This window comes from Pseudophryne corroboree, chromosome 9 (assembly GCF_028390025.1).
Source record: "Pseudophryne corroboree isolate aPseCor3 chromosome 9, aPseCor3.hap2, whole genome shotgun sequence".
Lineage (NCBI taxonomy): Eukaryota > Metazoa > Chordata > Amphibia > Anura > Myobatrachidae > Pseudophryne > Pseudophryne corroboree.
In genome coordinates this window covers 417,471,944-417,487,917 of record NC_086452.1, presented here as the reverse complement: position 1 = coordinate 417,487,917, position 15,974 = coordinate 417,471,944, and the positions used below count along the sequence as shown (strand labels likewise).

The 15,974-nt window shown below is 49.3% G+C and overlaps 1 protein-coding gene across 1 annotated transcript in view; it reads right to left on the bottom strand.

Moving 5' to 3' along the window:
• Positions 1-15,974, bottom strand: part of SLC25A26 (solute carrier family 25 member 26) — a 386,727-nt gene that overhangs the window by 361,752 nt on the left and 9,001 nt on the right. Inside the window, exon 2 of the mRNA XM_063940924.1 lies at positions 9,926-10,082. Coding sequence (XP_063796994.1) covers positions 9,926-10,082 — 157 coding nt within the window. The remainder of the gene's footprint in view (positions 1-9,925; positions 10,083-15,974) is intronic.

Sequence of the window (15,974 nt, the reverse complement as noted above, 5' to 3'; positions counted from 1 at the left end):
ATAGTAACCCCTGACTGTAGGAAGTGCAGGAAACGGCCCAGCTGAAATTCTTCCGTTGGGGCCTTCCTGGCCTCACACCACGCAACATATTTTCGCCATATGCGGTGATAATGGTTTGCGGTTACTTCTTTCCTAGCTTTAATCAGCGTAGAAATGACTTTCTCCGGAATGCCCTTTTCCTTCAGGATCCGGTGTTCAACCGCCTTGCCGTCAAACGCAGCCGCGGTAAGTCTTGGAACAGACAGGGCCCCTGCTGCAGCAGGTCCTGTCTGAGCGGCAGAGGCCATGGGTCCTCTGAGATCATTTCTTGAAGTTCCGGGTACCAAGCTCTTCTTGGCCAATCCGGAACAATGAGTATAGTTCTTACTCCTCTTCTCCTTATTATCCTCAGTACCTTTGGTATGAGAGGAAGAGGAGGGAACACATAAACCGACCGGTACACCCACAGTGTCACTAGAGCGTCCACAGCTATCGCCTGCGGGTCTCTTGACCTGGCGCAATATCTTTCTAGCTTTTTGTTTAGGCTGGACGCCATCATGTCCACCTGTGGCCTTTCCCAACGGTTTACAATCAGTTGGAAGACTTCTGGATGAAGTCCCCACTCTCCCGGGTGGAGGTCGTGCCTGCTGAGGAAGTCTGCTTCCCAGTTGTCCACTCCCGGAATGAACAGTGCTGACAGTGCTAACACGTGATTTTCCGCCCATCGGAGAATCCTTGTGGCTTCTGCCATCGCCGTCCTGCTTCTCGTGCCGCCCTGTCGGTTTACATGGGCGACCGCCGTGATGTTGTCTGACTGGATCAGTACCGGCTGGTTTTGAAGCAGGAGTTTTGCCTGACTTAGGGCATTGTAAATGGCCCTCAGCTCCAGAATATTTATGTGCAGGGAAGTCTCCTGACTTGACCATAGTCCTTGGAAGTTTCTTCCCTGTGTGACTGCCCCCCAGCCTCGAAGGCTGGCATCCGTGGTCACCAGGACCCAGTCCTGTATGTCGAATCTGCGGCCCTCTCGAAGATGAGCACTCTGCAGCCACCACAGCAGAGACACCCTGGTCCTTGGAGACAGGGTTATCAGCCGATGCATCTGAAGATGCGATCTGGACCACTTGTCCAACAGGTCCCACTGAAAGGTTCTTGCATGGAACCTGCCGAATGGAATTGCTTCGTAGTAAGCTACCATCTTTCCCAGGATCCGCGTGCAGTGATGCACCGACACCTGTTTTGGTTTTAGGAGGCCTCTGACTAGAGATGACAGCTCCTTGGCCTTCTCCTCCGGGAGAAACACTTTTTTCTGTTCTGTGTCCAGAACCATCCCCAGGAACAGTAGACGTGTCGTAGGGACCAGCTGTGACTTTGGAATATTTAGAATCCAGCCGTGCTGTTGTAGCACCTCCCGAGATAGTGCTACCCCGACCAACAACTGCTCCCTGGACCTCGCCTTTATCAGGAGATCGTCCAAGTACGGGATAATTAAAACTCCCTTCTTTCGAAGGAGTATCATCATTTCGGCCTTTACCTTGGTAAAGACCCTCGGAGCCGTGGATAGACCGAACGGCAACGTCTGGAATTGGTAATGACAATCCTGTACCACAAATCTGAGGTACTCCTGGTGAGGATGGTAAATGGGGACATGCAGGTAAGCATCCTTGATGTCCAGTGATACCATGTAATCCCCCTCGTCCAGGCTTGCAATAACCGCCCTGAGCGATTCCATCTTGAACTTGAATTTTTTTATATACGTGTTCAAGGATTTCAAATTTAAAATGGGTCTCACCGAACCGTCCGGTTTCGGTACCACAAACATTGTGGAATAGTAACCCCGTCCTTGTTGAAGTAGGGGCACCTTTACTATCACCTGCTGGGAATACAGCTTGTGAATTGCCTCTAACACTGCCTCCCTACCTGAGGGAGTTGTTGGCAAGGCAGATTTGAGGAAACGGCGGGGGGGAGACGTCTCGAATTCCAGCTTGTACCCCTGAGATACTACTTGAAAGATCCAGGGATCCACCCGTGAGCGAGCCCACTGATCGCTGAAATTTTTGAGACGGGCCCCCACCGTACCTGGCTCCGCCTGTGGAGCCCCAGCGTCATGCTGTGGACTTAGAGGAAGCGGGGGAGGACTTTTGCTCCTGGGAACTGGCTGTATGCTGCAGCTTTTTCCCTCTACCTCTGCCTCTGGGCAGAAAGGACGCGCCTTTAACCCGCTTGCCCTTATTGGGCCGAAAGGACTGTACCTGATAATACGGTGCTTTCTTTGGCTGTGAGGGGACATGGGGTAAAAATGTAGACTTCCCAGCTGTTGCTGTGGAAACGAGGTCCGAGAGACCATCCCCGAACAACTCCTCACCCTTATAAGGCAAAACTTCCATGTGCCTTTTAGAATCTGCATCTCCTGTCCACTGCCGAGTCCATAACCCTCTCCTGGCAGAAATGGACATTGCACTTATTTTAGATGCCAGCCGGCAAATATCCCTCTGTGCATCCCTCATGTATAAGAGTGCGTCTTTAATATGCTCTACGGTTAGCAATATAGTGTCCCTGTCTAGGGTATCAATATTTTCTGACAGGGAATCTGACCACGCAGCTGTAGCACTGCACATCCATGCTGAAGCAATAGCTGGTCTCAGTATAACACCTGTGTGTGTATATATAGACTTCAGGATAGCCTCCTGCTTTCTATCAGCAGATTCCTTCAGGGCGGCCGTATCCGGAGACGGTAGTGCCACCTTCTTTGACAAGCGTGTGAGCGCTTTATCCACCCTAGGGGATGTTTCCCAACGTGATCTATCCTCTGGCGGGAAAGGGTACGCCATTAGTAACCTCTTAGAAATTACCAGTTTCTTATCGGGGGAAGCCCACGCTTCTTCACACACTTCATTTAATTCCTCAGATGGAGGAAAAACAACTGGTAGTTTTTTCTCTCCAAACATAATACCCTTCAGAAATATGCAACACATTTTTCATTGCCTCAATCATATAACGTGTGGCCCTATTGGAAGATACATTAGTCTCATCGTCGTCGACACTGGATTCAGTATCCGTGTCGACATCTGTGTCTGCCATCTGAGGTAGGGGGCGTTTTAGAGCCCCTGATGGCTTTTGAGACGCCTGGGCAGGCACAGGCTGAGAAGCCGGCTGTCCCATATTTGGTATGTCGTCAAACCTTTTATGCAAGGAGTCGACGCTGTCACGTAATTCCTTCCACAGAACCATCCACTCAGGTGTCGACCCCGCAGGGGGTGACATCACATTTATCGGCATCTGCTCCGCCTCCACATAAGCCTCCTCATCAAACATGTCGACACAGCCGTACCGACACACCGCATACACACAGGGAATGCTCTGACAGAGGACAGGACCCCACAAAGCCCTTTGGGGAGACAGAGAGAGAGTATGCCAGCACACACCAGAGCGCTATATAACACAGGGATCCCACTATAAATGAGTGTTTTTTCCCTTATAGCTGCTTATTATATATATATATATATATATATATATATATATATATATATATATATATATATATATATATATAGAAATAGAGACTTCGGCGCTTAGGTGCGGCTTTGTGTTAGCTAAAGAAATTTTTTTATATATAAATAACCTTTTTGTAAGAAAATAGATACACACTTCTCACAATGTTAGGTGAGCGGCAGCTTATCATACAGGGAAATGTGCTTGGCATGCACACATAAAAATTTAGAGGAATTGGTGACAATAAGCGCCCAAGAGTGAGGTTTATAAAATAAGGTAAGTATAGATGAAGGTATCAAGAGTGGGTATATTAAAATTAATTAGAGAAACTTATCTGAAGACCAGAGAAGCTAATTTCAGTAATAGTTCCAACGCGTTTCGTCCGTCTTCAGCAGGACTTCATCAAGGGAATCCCTTGATGAAGTCCTGCTGAAGACGGACGAAACGCGTTGGGACTACCTGCTGTCACTTCCTCTTATGGACAGATAAGCCATTTTATCACTCTGAATTCTGTACGCATGCATTCCAGTTATTTATGGACAGATAAGCTAGATTTTATCTTTAATCCTGTACGCATGATATACAGCTATTCACATATTTTTATGCATTTTTATGTATTTTTATGTCATTCCTTGTATTAAATAATTTGAGTTTTTATACACATACTGCCAAGGCTACATATTGATTATATACTTGGGAATATGCTATTTCCCTAATTAAGCCTAAGTGTTTTATCGTCAGTATTTTACTTTGATATTGTACAAAACAGTACACACTATGTTTGCTCTTCTTTTCTTCAACATGTACTAATCATCCAAGAAGCATCGCCTGAAATTAGCTTCTCTGGTCTTCAGATAAGTTTCTCTAATTAATTTTAATATACCCACTCTTGATACCTTCATCTATACTTACCTTATTTTATAAACCTCACTCTTGGGCGCTTATTGTCACCAATTCCTCTATATATATATATATATATATATATATATACACTAGGGGGTTCATCGCGCCCTACGGGCGCTCTTCACTCCGTCGCAAGGGGCTACGCCCCCTTCACTCCTGCACGCCTTTCTGCCGTTCAATATTTGTATTATATGGAGTATTACCACCATTCCTAGTTTTGTTAGTGGTTAAATTTTGCGCAACAAAAGGGCGTCCGATGGTGAAGGGGGCATAGCCCCTTGCGACCACGTGAACAGCACCTGCAGGGCACGATGTACAGAATTTAGGTGTAAGATCAGCGGGGGGGGCACCAGGCGTGAAGTGGAGGTGCCTCTCCGTGCCGCTGATCACCCCTGATTTAGTGACTCACTGGTAGCGGCTGCGGATGGTGTCCAAGGTGCTGCGTGTGGTGGAGAGGTGGGCTGTGGATGTTGGAGGGGGTCCAGAGGTACTGCGGGTGGGGGAGAAGAGGGGGTGCGGATGGTGGAGGGGTCCAGAGAGACTGCAGGTGGGGCGGATGGGGGAGGCGGTCTGTAGATGTTGCTGGTGGGTGAGGGGCGGGTGTGGGGGGCCACAGATGAAAGAGGGGGTTTGGAGGTGTTGTGCATGGTGGAGGGGCAGGTGAAGGGGGGGTGGGTGCAAGGGGTTGCGGTTGGGTCCGGGTTCCAGAGGTGCTGCGGGTGGGGAAGGGGTGGTTGCGGGGTGCCGCGGAATGGGTCTGTTGATGCTGTGGGTGGGGGATGAGTGGCTGCGGGTGGTGCACAGATGCAGGCGGGGGTCCGGAGGTGCTGTGGGTGGGGTAGGGGTGGGTACTGCGGTTGGGGGGAGGTGGGAGGGATGTGCTGCGGCTGGGAGAGGGGCGGGGGAGTGAGGGTCGTAGATGAGTTCCGGAGGCGCTGCGGGTGGGGGAGGGGAGGTGCAGTGGAGGATAGGGGAGGGGTCCCGGTGGCGCTGTGGGTGGGGAAGGTTCGGGTGCTGGTGTGCCGCGAGTCGAATAGGGGTCGGGAGGTGCTGTGGGTGGGGGAGGGGCAAGGTTGATGCGGGTAGGGGAGTGCCAGGTGCGGGGGTGTCGCTGATGGTGGATGGGGACCATAGGCGCTGTGGGTGGTGGTGCGGCGCGTGGGGTAGGGGGTCAAGAGGCGCCACGGGTGGGAGAGGGGCGGGTGCGGGGTGCCGTGGATGGGGGAGGGGGTCCGGGAGAGCTGCAGGTGGGGGAGGGGCGGGTGTGTGACGGGACTGTTTTGGCCAGCAATACATTTAGCCACGTGGAAGTGAGCTCCATAGGCTGGCCTGTCTATACTGCACCTTTTAATTTTTTTATTTTTTTTTGGGTGCGTTTGGCAGAGGAGCGGGTGCGGGGGGGGGAGAGGGGGGTTGGGTGAGGGGTTCCAGAGGTGTTGCGGGTGGGGGAGGGGTAGTTGCGGGGTGCTGCGGAAGGGGTCTGTAGATGCAGTGGGTGGGGGATGAGTGGCTGCAGATGGAGGCGGGGGTCCGGAGGTGCTGTGGGGGAGGGGCGGGTGCGGGAGGAGTGGGTACTGCGGATTTGGGAGGGGTTGGGGAGGTGTTGCCGCTGGTAGAGGGGCGGGGGAGTGTGAGCTGTGGATGAGTTCCAGAGGTGCTGTGGGTGGGGGAGGGGCGGGGGTGTGGGGGGGGGGGTGAGGTGGAGGTGCGGGTGCTGGGCTGCCGCAAGTGGAATGGGGGTTGGGAGGTGTTGTGGGTGGGGGAGGGGTGGGGTTGACGCGGGTTGGGGAGTGGCAGGTACGGGGGTGTGGGCGATGGAGGATGGGGTCCATAGGCGCTGTGGGTGGTGGAGGGGTGGGTGCGGTGGTGCGGCAGGTGGGGTAGGGGGTCTGGAGGTGCCACGGCTGGGGGAGGGGCGGGTGGGGGGTGCCGTGGATGGGGGTGTGGGTCTGGGGGAGCTGCAGGTGGGGGAGGGGCGGATGTGTGACGGGACTGTTGTGCCCAGCAATACATTTATCCACGTGGAAGTGACCTCCATTGACTGCCCTGTATTTACTGCACCTTTACATTTTTTTATTTTTTTGGGTGCGTTTGGGGGAGGGGCTGGTGCAGGGTGGGGTGCGGTTGGGTGAGGGGTTCCAGAGGTGTTGCGGGTTCCAGAGGTGTTGCGGGTGGGGTAGGGGTAGTTGCGGGGTGCCGCGGAAGGGGTCTGTAGATGCAGTGGGTGGGGGAGGGATAAGTGGCTGCGGATGGAGTCGGGGGTGTGGAGGTGCTGTGGGTGGGTGATGGAGGGGCGGGTGGGGGAGGGGTGAGTACTGTGGATTGGGGAGGGGTTGGGGAGGTGTTGCGGCTGGTGGAGGGGCGGGGGAGTGGGGGCTGTGGATGAGTTCCGGTGCCGTTGCGGGTGGGGGAGGGGCGGGGTGTGGTGGATTGGGGAGGGGTTCCGGTGGCGTTGCGGGTGGGGAGGGTGCGGGTGCTGGGGTGCAGCGAGTGGAATAGGGGGTCGGGAGGTGCCGCGGATGGGGGAGGGGTGGGGTTGTCGCGGGTGGCGGAGTTGCAGGTGCGGGGACGTGGCTGATAGGGGATGGGATCCATAGGTGCTGCGGGTGGTGGAGGGGTGGGTGCGGTGGTGCGGCGGGTGGGATAGGGAGTCTGGAGGTGCCACGGGTGGGGGAGGGGCAGGTGCGGGGGTGCTGTGGATGGGGGAGGGGGTCCGGGAGAGCTGCAGGTGGGAGAGGGGCGGGTGTGTGATGGGACTGTTTTGGCCAGCAATACATTTAGCCACGTGGGAGCGAGCTCCATAGGCTGACCTGTTTATACTGCCCCTGTACATTTTGTTTTTGGTTGTACTTTGGATTTGTCATTGTGGTAAGTGCAGTTATGTCACCAGCTCCCATCCCAACATAGGACGTGGGAGCCTGTTACTAACATGTGGCTGGGTCTGTGCTGCAGCCCCCTCCTCTCTGTCCCTCTCCCCCCTGATGTACTGCGCAGGCGCAATGGCGGCAGGTGGGTGTGTGGGCCGGATGGAGACAAATAGGGAGACAGAGACCCCAGCATCGGCCGCACGGGGATGCCGCCGCCTCCCCCTCACCTACCGGCAGTGACAGTTGTGCGCCCCACTGGTTTCCTGAGCAGAGCCGGCCGCCTGGGGGAGGGCAGGTGGCGGGGCGCAGCAGCAGTTGTGGCCTGTAAACCGCTCTGGCGGCTCCTGCTGCTCTCATGATGGCATCAATGTGAGGGAGGGGCCCTGGCGGCCGAGAGTGACAGCCCTCACCCCAGTACCCGCCGTGTGCAGGAGCCAGGAGGAGCGTGCCGGCGCCGTTATCTCCTGATCCTGCCCTGCATCCAGCCACCTCTCCTCCATCTGTGACTCCGCCCAGATCTGTGACTCCGCCCAGCGTTACGGCCAGGCACAGAGTCACAGATCTGGGCTATTATATAGGAGATATATATATATATACACATAATGCGCCTAAATTTAGTGCCCCCCCTCTCTTTTTTACCCTATATGTAGCTTGACACTGCAGGGGAGAGCCAGGGAGCGTCCTTCCAGCTGTGAGGGAAAAGTGGCGCCAGTGTGCTGAGGGAGATGGCCCCGCCCCTTTTCCGGCTGACTTCTCCCGCTTTTTCTGGAATTCTGGCAGGGGTATTTTTACACCTATATAGCCTTCCTGACTATATATGGTGTAGATTTGCCAGCCAAGGTGTATTATATTGCCCTCAGGGCGCCCCCCCCAGCGTCCTGCACCCATCAGTGACCGGAGTGTGAGGTGTGCATGAGGAGCTGCAGTGCTGTGCGCTACCTTGTTGAAGACAGAAGTCTTCGGCCGCCGATTTTCCGGAACATCCCTCGCTGCAGTGAGTCTGTTGCCAGCAGATCTTACTGTAAAATAAAAAACCTAAAATATACTTTCTTTCTAGGAGCTCAGGAGAGCCCCTAGTGTGCATCCAGCTCAGCCGGGCACATGATTCTAACTGAAGTCTGGAGGAGGGTCATAGTGGGAGGAGCCAGTGCACACCAGTAGTCTAAAGCTTTCTTTTAGTTGTGCCCAGTCTCCTGCGGAGCCGCTATTCCCCATGGTCCTTACGGAGTCCCAGCATCCACTTAGGACGTCAGAGAAACTAGTGTTAACTGCACTCAACACCGATGCCTCCCAAAGCGTGTTTGCGTTTTCCAGTAATAGGTCTGATTCCGAGTCACGCACTCTGGCGGGTTGCAAATGTATAGTTTACCCAAAAGAAATGTAATTTGTTTAAAATGCGCTATGAATGTTAAAAAGGCAGTCGTCACATATCACCAAGGGAACACCTTATCCCTAAATACCAAAGCAACCAGAAAATAGATGGATATGTGCAGAAAGGCGCCCTTATAACAAAGATGAATAGTATAGAGCAGGCATGTCCAAACTGCGGCCCTCCAGCTGTTGAGAAACTACACATCCCAGCATGCCCCGACACAGCTTTAGCATTCTCTGACAGCAAAACTGTGTCAGGGCATGCTGGGATATGTAGTTTCACAACAGCTGGAGGGCCGCAGTTTGGACATGCCTGGTATAGAGTGTTTATGAATAAAAACACATAACTTTATTATTCACAATTGTGACAAAATGGCATATAAAAAGATAACATATTAAAACATAACAAAGTATTGCACTAATCCCAATGGATTCTCACCCTCTTAAGGATTTGCGGTGGGCCGAGAGCTTTTTAGGCAAAAAGCATTCCGGTCCTAATGGAGTTGGTAAAAGCACCACCGCACAAGGCTTTTTCCTCTGGAGGCTGAGTAGGGAGTCCAAATAGTGCATTCAAGAAACGATATCCATGTCGTCCAAACGACGCGTTTCGGAGAGAAATCTCCTTTATCAAGCTTGATAAAGGAGATTTCTCTCCGAAACGCGTCGTTTGGACGACATGGATATCGTTTCTTGAATGCACTATTTGGACTCCCTACTCAGCCTCCAGAGGAAAAAGCCTTGTGCGGTGGTGCTTTCACCAACTCCATTAGGACAAATCCATTGGGATTAGTGCAATACTTTGTTATGTTTTAATATGTTATCTTTTTATATGCCATTTTGTCACAATTGTGAATAATAAAGTTATGTGTTTTTATTCATAAACACTCTATACTATTCATCTTTGTTATAAATGTATAGTTTACAGAAATGGAATGGCTCGCACAGACACCTTTTAGTTTTATTATATTAATTCATGCATATGTGCTTTCCCCTTTTCTATTTATATTGAATTTTTATCTTAGTTGGGGTTGCAAATGTATGTAATGGAGATCTCTGTATTGCTATTATCATGTAGGATGTAAGTCTCTTTTGCTGGCCCATTGTGGTGTGTTGGGGGAATTTGTTTATTTGATCTTGTCTAGAGTAACCCCTCCCTTACATGGACAATTAAATTGATTATGCGGATCCCTGTAGTGCCATATTAGAGGAACTTGGGGTACCTCCAGGTGAGTTGGCTTTCAATTTAGAAATACAAAATACCATTCTGTGTATAAATGTTTAACAAGGAAAGGAAAATAAAATGATGATTTTACCATTTGGAAAAGATCCGATAGCAGTGGAAGGAACGCCCGCATAGATGCCACGGAAACCACCGGATTTGGAAAATCCCTGAGGGCTTTGCAGTCTGGTTTTAAAGGTGTCAAGTGGAAATAAGATGAGGTCCACACACATGCCAGCTGTGCCGCCGGCCTGGAAGACAAGACAATGGACTGAGTTTTAAATCTAAAATAGGAACCTTAACCTGAAGGAAAACCTAAAGGAAATATACCAAATCAACTGCCCAAACATTGGGTGCTTTGGGCAACTACTTCACTTTCTCTCTCGCCAAGACTTAATACATCTCCCCTTAACTAAGAAACTACAATGGACAAACATAAAACAACAACACACAAATATAAACTAACGGCCATCTATGCTGATGATGGTTAAAATACCTTTTTTCTATTCACAATTAATGTCTCGGTGCTCTTATTTATTAAGTCAACTCGAAGGTCCCATTCCTCCAGAAATCAAACAAACCTAGGGCCGGATGTAATGATGCCAGAGAACGCCGGAAGTGCGAGAGGCCGGCCAATCTCGGAGGTTTTTTAAAGGGGCAATCACTTACACGGCAAAACCATGGCTTGTAAGTGATTGCCTCTTTAAAAAAAATAAATCTTGCACCTCTGGCATCATTACATCCGGTCCTTAATCTTTGACAACTCTCAATAAATGTAACCATATCATTATGGAGGCTGCTTGCCTCTGATCCCTCGCTAGTTTTCCAGTACGCCTAAACCACAGACTTTGCACACAATTCTTCTCACACCACAGGAGACAGCGAGAATAAATGTCACACCACACAGTTAGCGGGTGTCTACATTGAACAAGAGTTGAATTGCTCCATTTTGCACTCCCTAGTAGTAGCCGTGGGAGAAAACAATTGAATTGCCCCCTTAGACTCCAATACACACTGCTCAAAAAAATAAAGGGAACAATAAAATAACACATCCTAGATCTGAATGAATGAAATATTCTTATTAAATACTTTGTTCTTTACATAGTTGAATGTGCTGACAACAAAATCACACAAAAATTATCAATGGAAATCAAATTTATTAACCCATGGAGGTCTGGATTTGGAGTCACACTCAAAATTAAAGTGGAAAAACACACTACAGGCTGATCCAACTTTGATGTAATGTCCTTAAAACAAGTCAAAATGAGGTTCAGTAGTGTGTGTGGCCTCCACGTGCCTGTATGACCTCCCTACAACGCCTGGGCATGCTCCTGATGAGGTGGTGGATGGTCTCCTGAGGGATCACCTCCCAGACCTGGACTAAAGCATCCGCCAACTCCTGGACAGTCTGTGGTGCAACGTGGCATTGGTGGATGGAGCGAGACATGATGCACCAGATTTAGGTCTGGGGAACGGGCGGGCCAGTCCATAGCAGCAATGCCTTCGTCTTGCAGGAACTGCTGACACACTCCAGCCACATGAGGTCTAGCATTGTCTTGCATTAGGAGGAAAAAATGACAAACAAGGACTGCGCTTGTCGCTAACAGATACGTAAGCTGCTATAGGGGTATGGAGGGAATCCACCTTTCCCAATATTACGTTTAGACAAAGACAAAAAAAACCAAGCGCTCCGGTATCTGATAATAACACTTCTACTTGAATTGGTAAATCACACTAGTATCAAATGATTATAGTAGCAGGTAGTGACCATTAATAATCACACATCCATATGGAAGAAAGAGTATTGTTTTATTTTATTTTAAAAATATATCTACACAGAGTAACACACGAAGCCTGCTAGACAGGCGAAACTAGTTGATGCTAGAGCACCACAACACGTCTGCCGGCGGACATCCGATGCTTTGCTCTCCTTGCCATCCACAGATTTACAAGTAAGTTGCGGTGATCCCCAACCTTGGAGAACGAATCAGGCTGTGTATTAGAAATGCCCTTTGATTTAAATATGGACACCACCAGCCTGATAGGATTTCCCTAAGAAGGACATCATTTAACTATTCTGGACTTAACACTTGATACACCAGAGAAGGCATAAAAGCACTTATATCCCTCAAGGTGCTAGACTTTTTCGGATATCATTTTAAATTCTCTTGGACTTTTTAAAAAATTACATGTTATATGTTGTATTGTTATATATGTAGTATACCGGTATTAGGACTCACTTTATAGATAGGTAACAGACAAAGTGTGTTACTCTGTGTAGATATATTTAAAAATAAAAATAAAACAATACTCTTTCTTCCATATGGATGTGTGATTATTAATGGTCACTACCTGCTACTATAATCATTTGATACTAGTGTGATTTAACAATTCAAGTAGAAGTGTTATTATCAGATACCGGAGCGCTTGGGGTTTTTTGTCTTTGCATTAGGAGGAACCCAGGGCCAACCACACCAGCATATGGTCTCACAAGGGGTCTGAGGATCTCATCTCGGTACCTAATGGCAGTCAGGCTACCTCTGGCGAGCACGTGGAGGGCTGTGCGGCCCCCCAAAGAAATGCCACCAGATACACCATTACTGACCCACTGCCAAACCAGTCATGCTGGAGGATGTTGCAGGCAGCAGAACGTTCTCCTTGGCGTCTCCAGACTCTGTCACATGTGCTCAGTGAGAACCTGCTTTCATCTGTGAAGAGCACAGGGCGCCAGTGGCGAATTTGCCAATCTTGGTGTTCTCTGGCAAATGCCAAACGTCCTGCACGGTGTTGGGCTGTAAGCACAACCCCCACGTGTGTACGTCGGGCCCTCATACCACCCTCATGGAGTCTGTTTCTGATCGTTTGAGTAGACACATGCACATTTGTGGCTTGCTGGAGGTCATTTTGCAGGGCTCTGGCAGTGCTGCTCCTGTTCCTCCTTGCACAAAGGCGGAAGTAGCGGTCCTGCTGCTGGGTTGTTGCCCTCCTACGGCCTCCTCCACGTCTCCTGATGTACTGGCCTGTCTCCTGGTAGCGCCTCCATGCTCTGGACACTACGCTGACAGACACAGCAAACCTTCTTGCCACAGCTCGCATTGATGTGCCATCCTGGATGAGCTGCACTACCTGAGCCACTTGTGTGGGTTGTAGACTCCGTCTCATGCTACCACTAGAGTGAAAGCCAGCTTTCAAAAGTGACCAAAACATCAGCCAGAAAGCATAGGAGCTGAGAAGTGGTCTGTGGTCACCACCTGCAGAACAACTCCTTTATTGGGGGTGTCTTGCTAATTGCCTATAATTTCCACCTGTTGTCTATTCCATTTGCGCAACAGCATGTGAAATTGATTATCAATCAGTGTTGCTTCCTAAGTGGACAGTTTGATTTCACAGAAGTGTGATTGACTTGGAGTTACATTGTGTTGTTTAAGTGTTCCCTTTATTTTTTTGAGCAGTGTATTTAACGAACTACAGGTTGAGTATCCCATATCCAAATATTCCAAAATACGGAATATTCCGAAATACGGATTTTTTTTAGTGAGAGTGAGATAGTGAAACCTTTGTTTTTTGATGGCTCAATGTACACAGACTTTGTTTAATACACAAAATTATTAAAACTATTGTATTAAATGACCTTCAGGCTGTGTGTATAAGGTGAATATGAAACATAAATAAATTGTGTGAATGTACACACACTTTGTTTAATGCACAAAGTTATTAAAAATATTGGCTAAAATGACCTTCAGGCTGTGTGTATAAGGTGTATATGAAACATAAATGCATTCTGTGCTTAGACTTAGGTCCTATCACCATGATATCTCATTATGGTATGCAATTATTCCAAAATACGGAATAATCCAATATCCAAAATACTCCTGGTCCCAAGCATTTTGGATAAGGGTTACTCAACCTGTATTCATATAATATTGGCTGGATATATGTGATGTGAATGCAGGGAATGTAGAAAGTAGCTACTACCCATTGGATGGATAATAGGACTACAGATGATACCACTCATTCAAACAGGTCACACTGTTTACCGCTAAACCTTAAGGAGTAGATTTCTGGATACCAGTTGTAATTGTAGTGGCTGCTGAAATTATGAACGCCACTGATTCCTGCAGTACAAAATATCTTGCAGCTGTCACAACCCATGCAGTTCCTCTTTCCTGCCTGGGGTGTCACTCTCTGCTCTTGTGATTCTAGCACACTCTGGTCTGTATCTCAGCACTGAGATACAGACCAGAGTGTGCTAGTTGCACCAGGATAGAGAGAGACACCCCAGGCAGGAAAGAGGAACTTCGCGAGTTCATACGTTTAGCCTCAATACAGCTCACAGCGGGAGATGCCTGGCAACGCAATAAGTCCTGTATGCAGCAGAAGACAATGCCGATTAATTTGCTACACAACACTTGTATATCTGTGTGCAACCGAGTCTGTATATGAGGCAAAAAGGAACTTGACAAGGAAAAAAAGCTGCGGCTGCAGCAACGTAGCACTTCATATACAGATTCAGAGACTCAGTCGCACACACATATACAAGTGTAGAATTAGGACAAGACCACACAAAGTACAAAGAGAGCAGCTTTGAATGGTGGGCATGGCCAAAAGTTGAACCCTGCCGTCAAGCTCCGCCCACACCAGTAAAAGTTTAGCAGCAGGGGTACCATGACATGCACTAAGTGTCAAGTTTTATATAATGCTGATTTTCAGTAGTTTGGCCCATGGTATTTGAAAAGCAATACAGTACTATTAAAACGAGATTTATGGTAAGAACTTACCGTTGTTAAATCTCTTTCTGCGAGGTACACTGGGCTCCACAAGGATTAACATAGGGTGTAGAGTAGGATCTTGATCCGAGGCACCAACAGGCTCAAAGTTTTGACCTTCTTCCCAAGATGCATAGCGCCGCCTCCTATATCACCCCGCCTCCGTGCACAGGAGCTCAGTTTTGTCAACCAGCCCAATGCAGTAGTAGGTACCAGAGATGACAATTGTAGTAGCCACATACACCACACACTCCCCACAGGAGAGGGTGTCAGCGCCCAATGCCATACCAACCCAAAGAAGCAAAGTGCGTCAGGGTGGGCGCCTTGTGGAGCCCAGTGTACCTTGCAGAAAGAGATTTAACAGCGGTATGTTCTTACCATAAATCTCGTTTTCTGCTGCGGGGTACACTGGGCTCCACAAGGATTAACATCGGGGATGTCCTAAAGCAGTTCCTTACGGGAGGGGACGCACTGTAGCGGGCACAAGAACCCGGCGTCCAAAGGAAGCATCCTGGGAGGCGGAAGTATCGAAGGCATAGAACCTTATGAACGTGTTCACTGAGGACCACATAGCCGCCTTGCACAATTGCTCAAGGGTCGCACCACGGCAGGCTGCCCAAGAAGGTCCGACAGACCGAGTAGAATGGGCGTTAATGGTAGCAGGAGCTGGAAGGCCAGCCTGTACATAAGCATGTGCAATCACCATTCTAATCCATCTGGCCAAGGTCTGCTTGTTAGCAGGCCAGCCACGTTTGTGAAAACCAAACAGTACAAAAAGAGAATCAGATTTCCAAATGGAGTAGGTTCTCTTCACATAGATACGGAGAGCACGTACCACATCCAAAGACCGCTTTAGATGACACCTCAGGAGAATTAAAGGCCGGAACCACAATTTGCTGATTAAGGTGGAAGGAAGACACCACCTTGGGTAAATAACCCGGACGCGTTCTAAGAACCACCCGGTCACGGTGAAAAATCAGATAGGGGGACTTACAGGATAAGGCACCCAAGTCCAAGACCCTTCTAGCTGAAGCAATAGCCAACAAAAACAAAACCTTAAGGGAAAGCCACTTAAGGTCAGCAGACGCAAGAGGTTCAAATGGAGACTCTTGCAAGGCCTCCAGAACCACCAACAGATCCTAAGGGGCCACAGGTGGTACATAAGAAGGCTGAATCCGCAACACGCCCTGAGTGAAGGTATGAACATCAGGTAGGGCAGCAATCTTTCTCTGAAACCAAACCGACAAGGCAGAAATGTGAACCTTGAGGGAGGCCAGACGAAGGCCTAAGTCCAGGCCCTGGTGTAGGAAGGCCAACAGTACGGCCGTACCAAACTTGAAAACGTCATGATTATGAGACGCGCACCAAGTAAAGTAA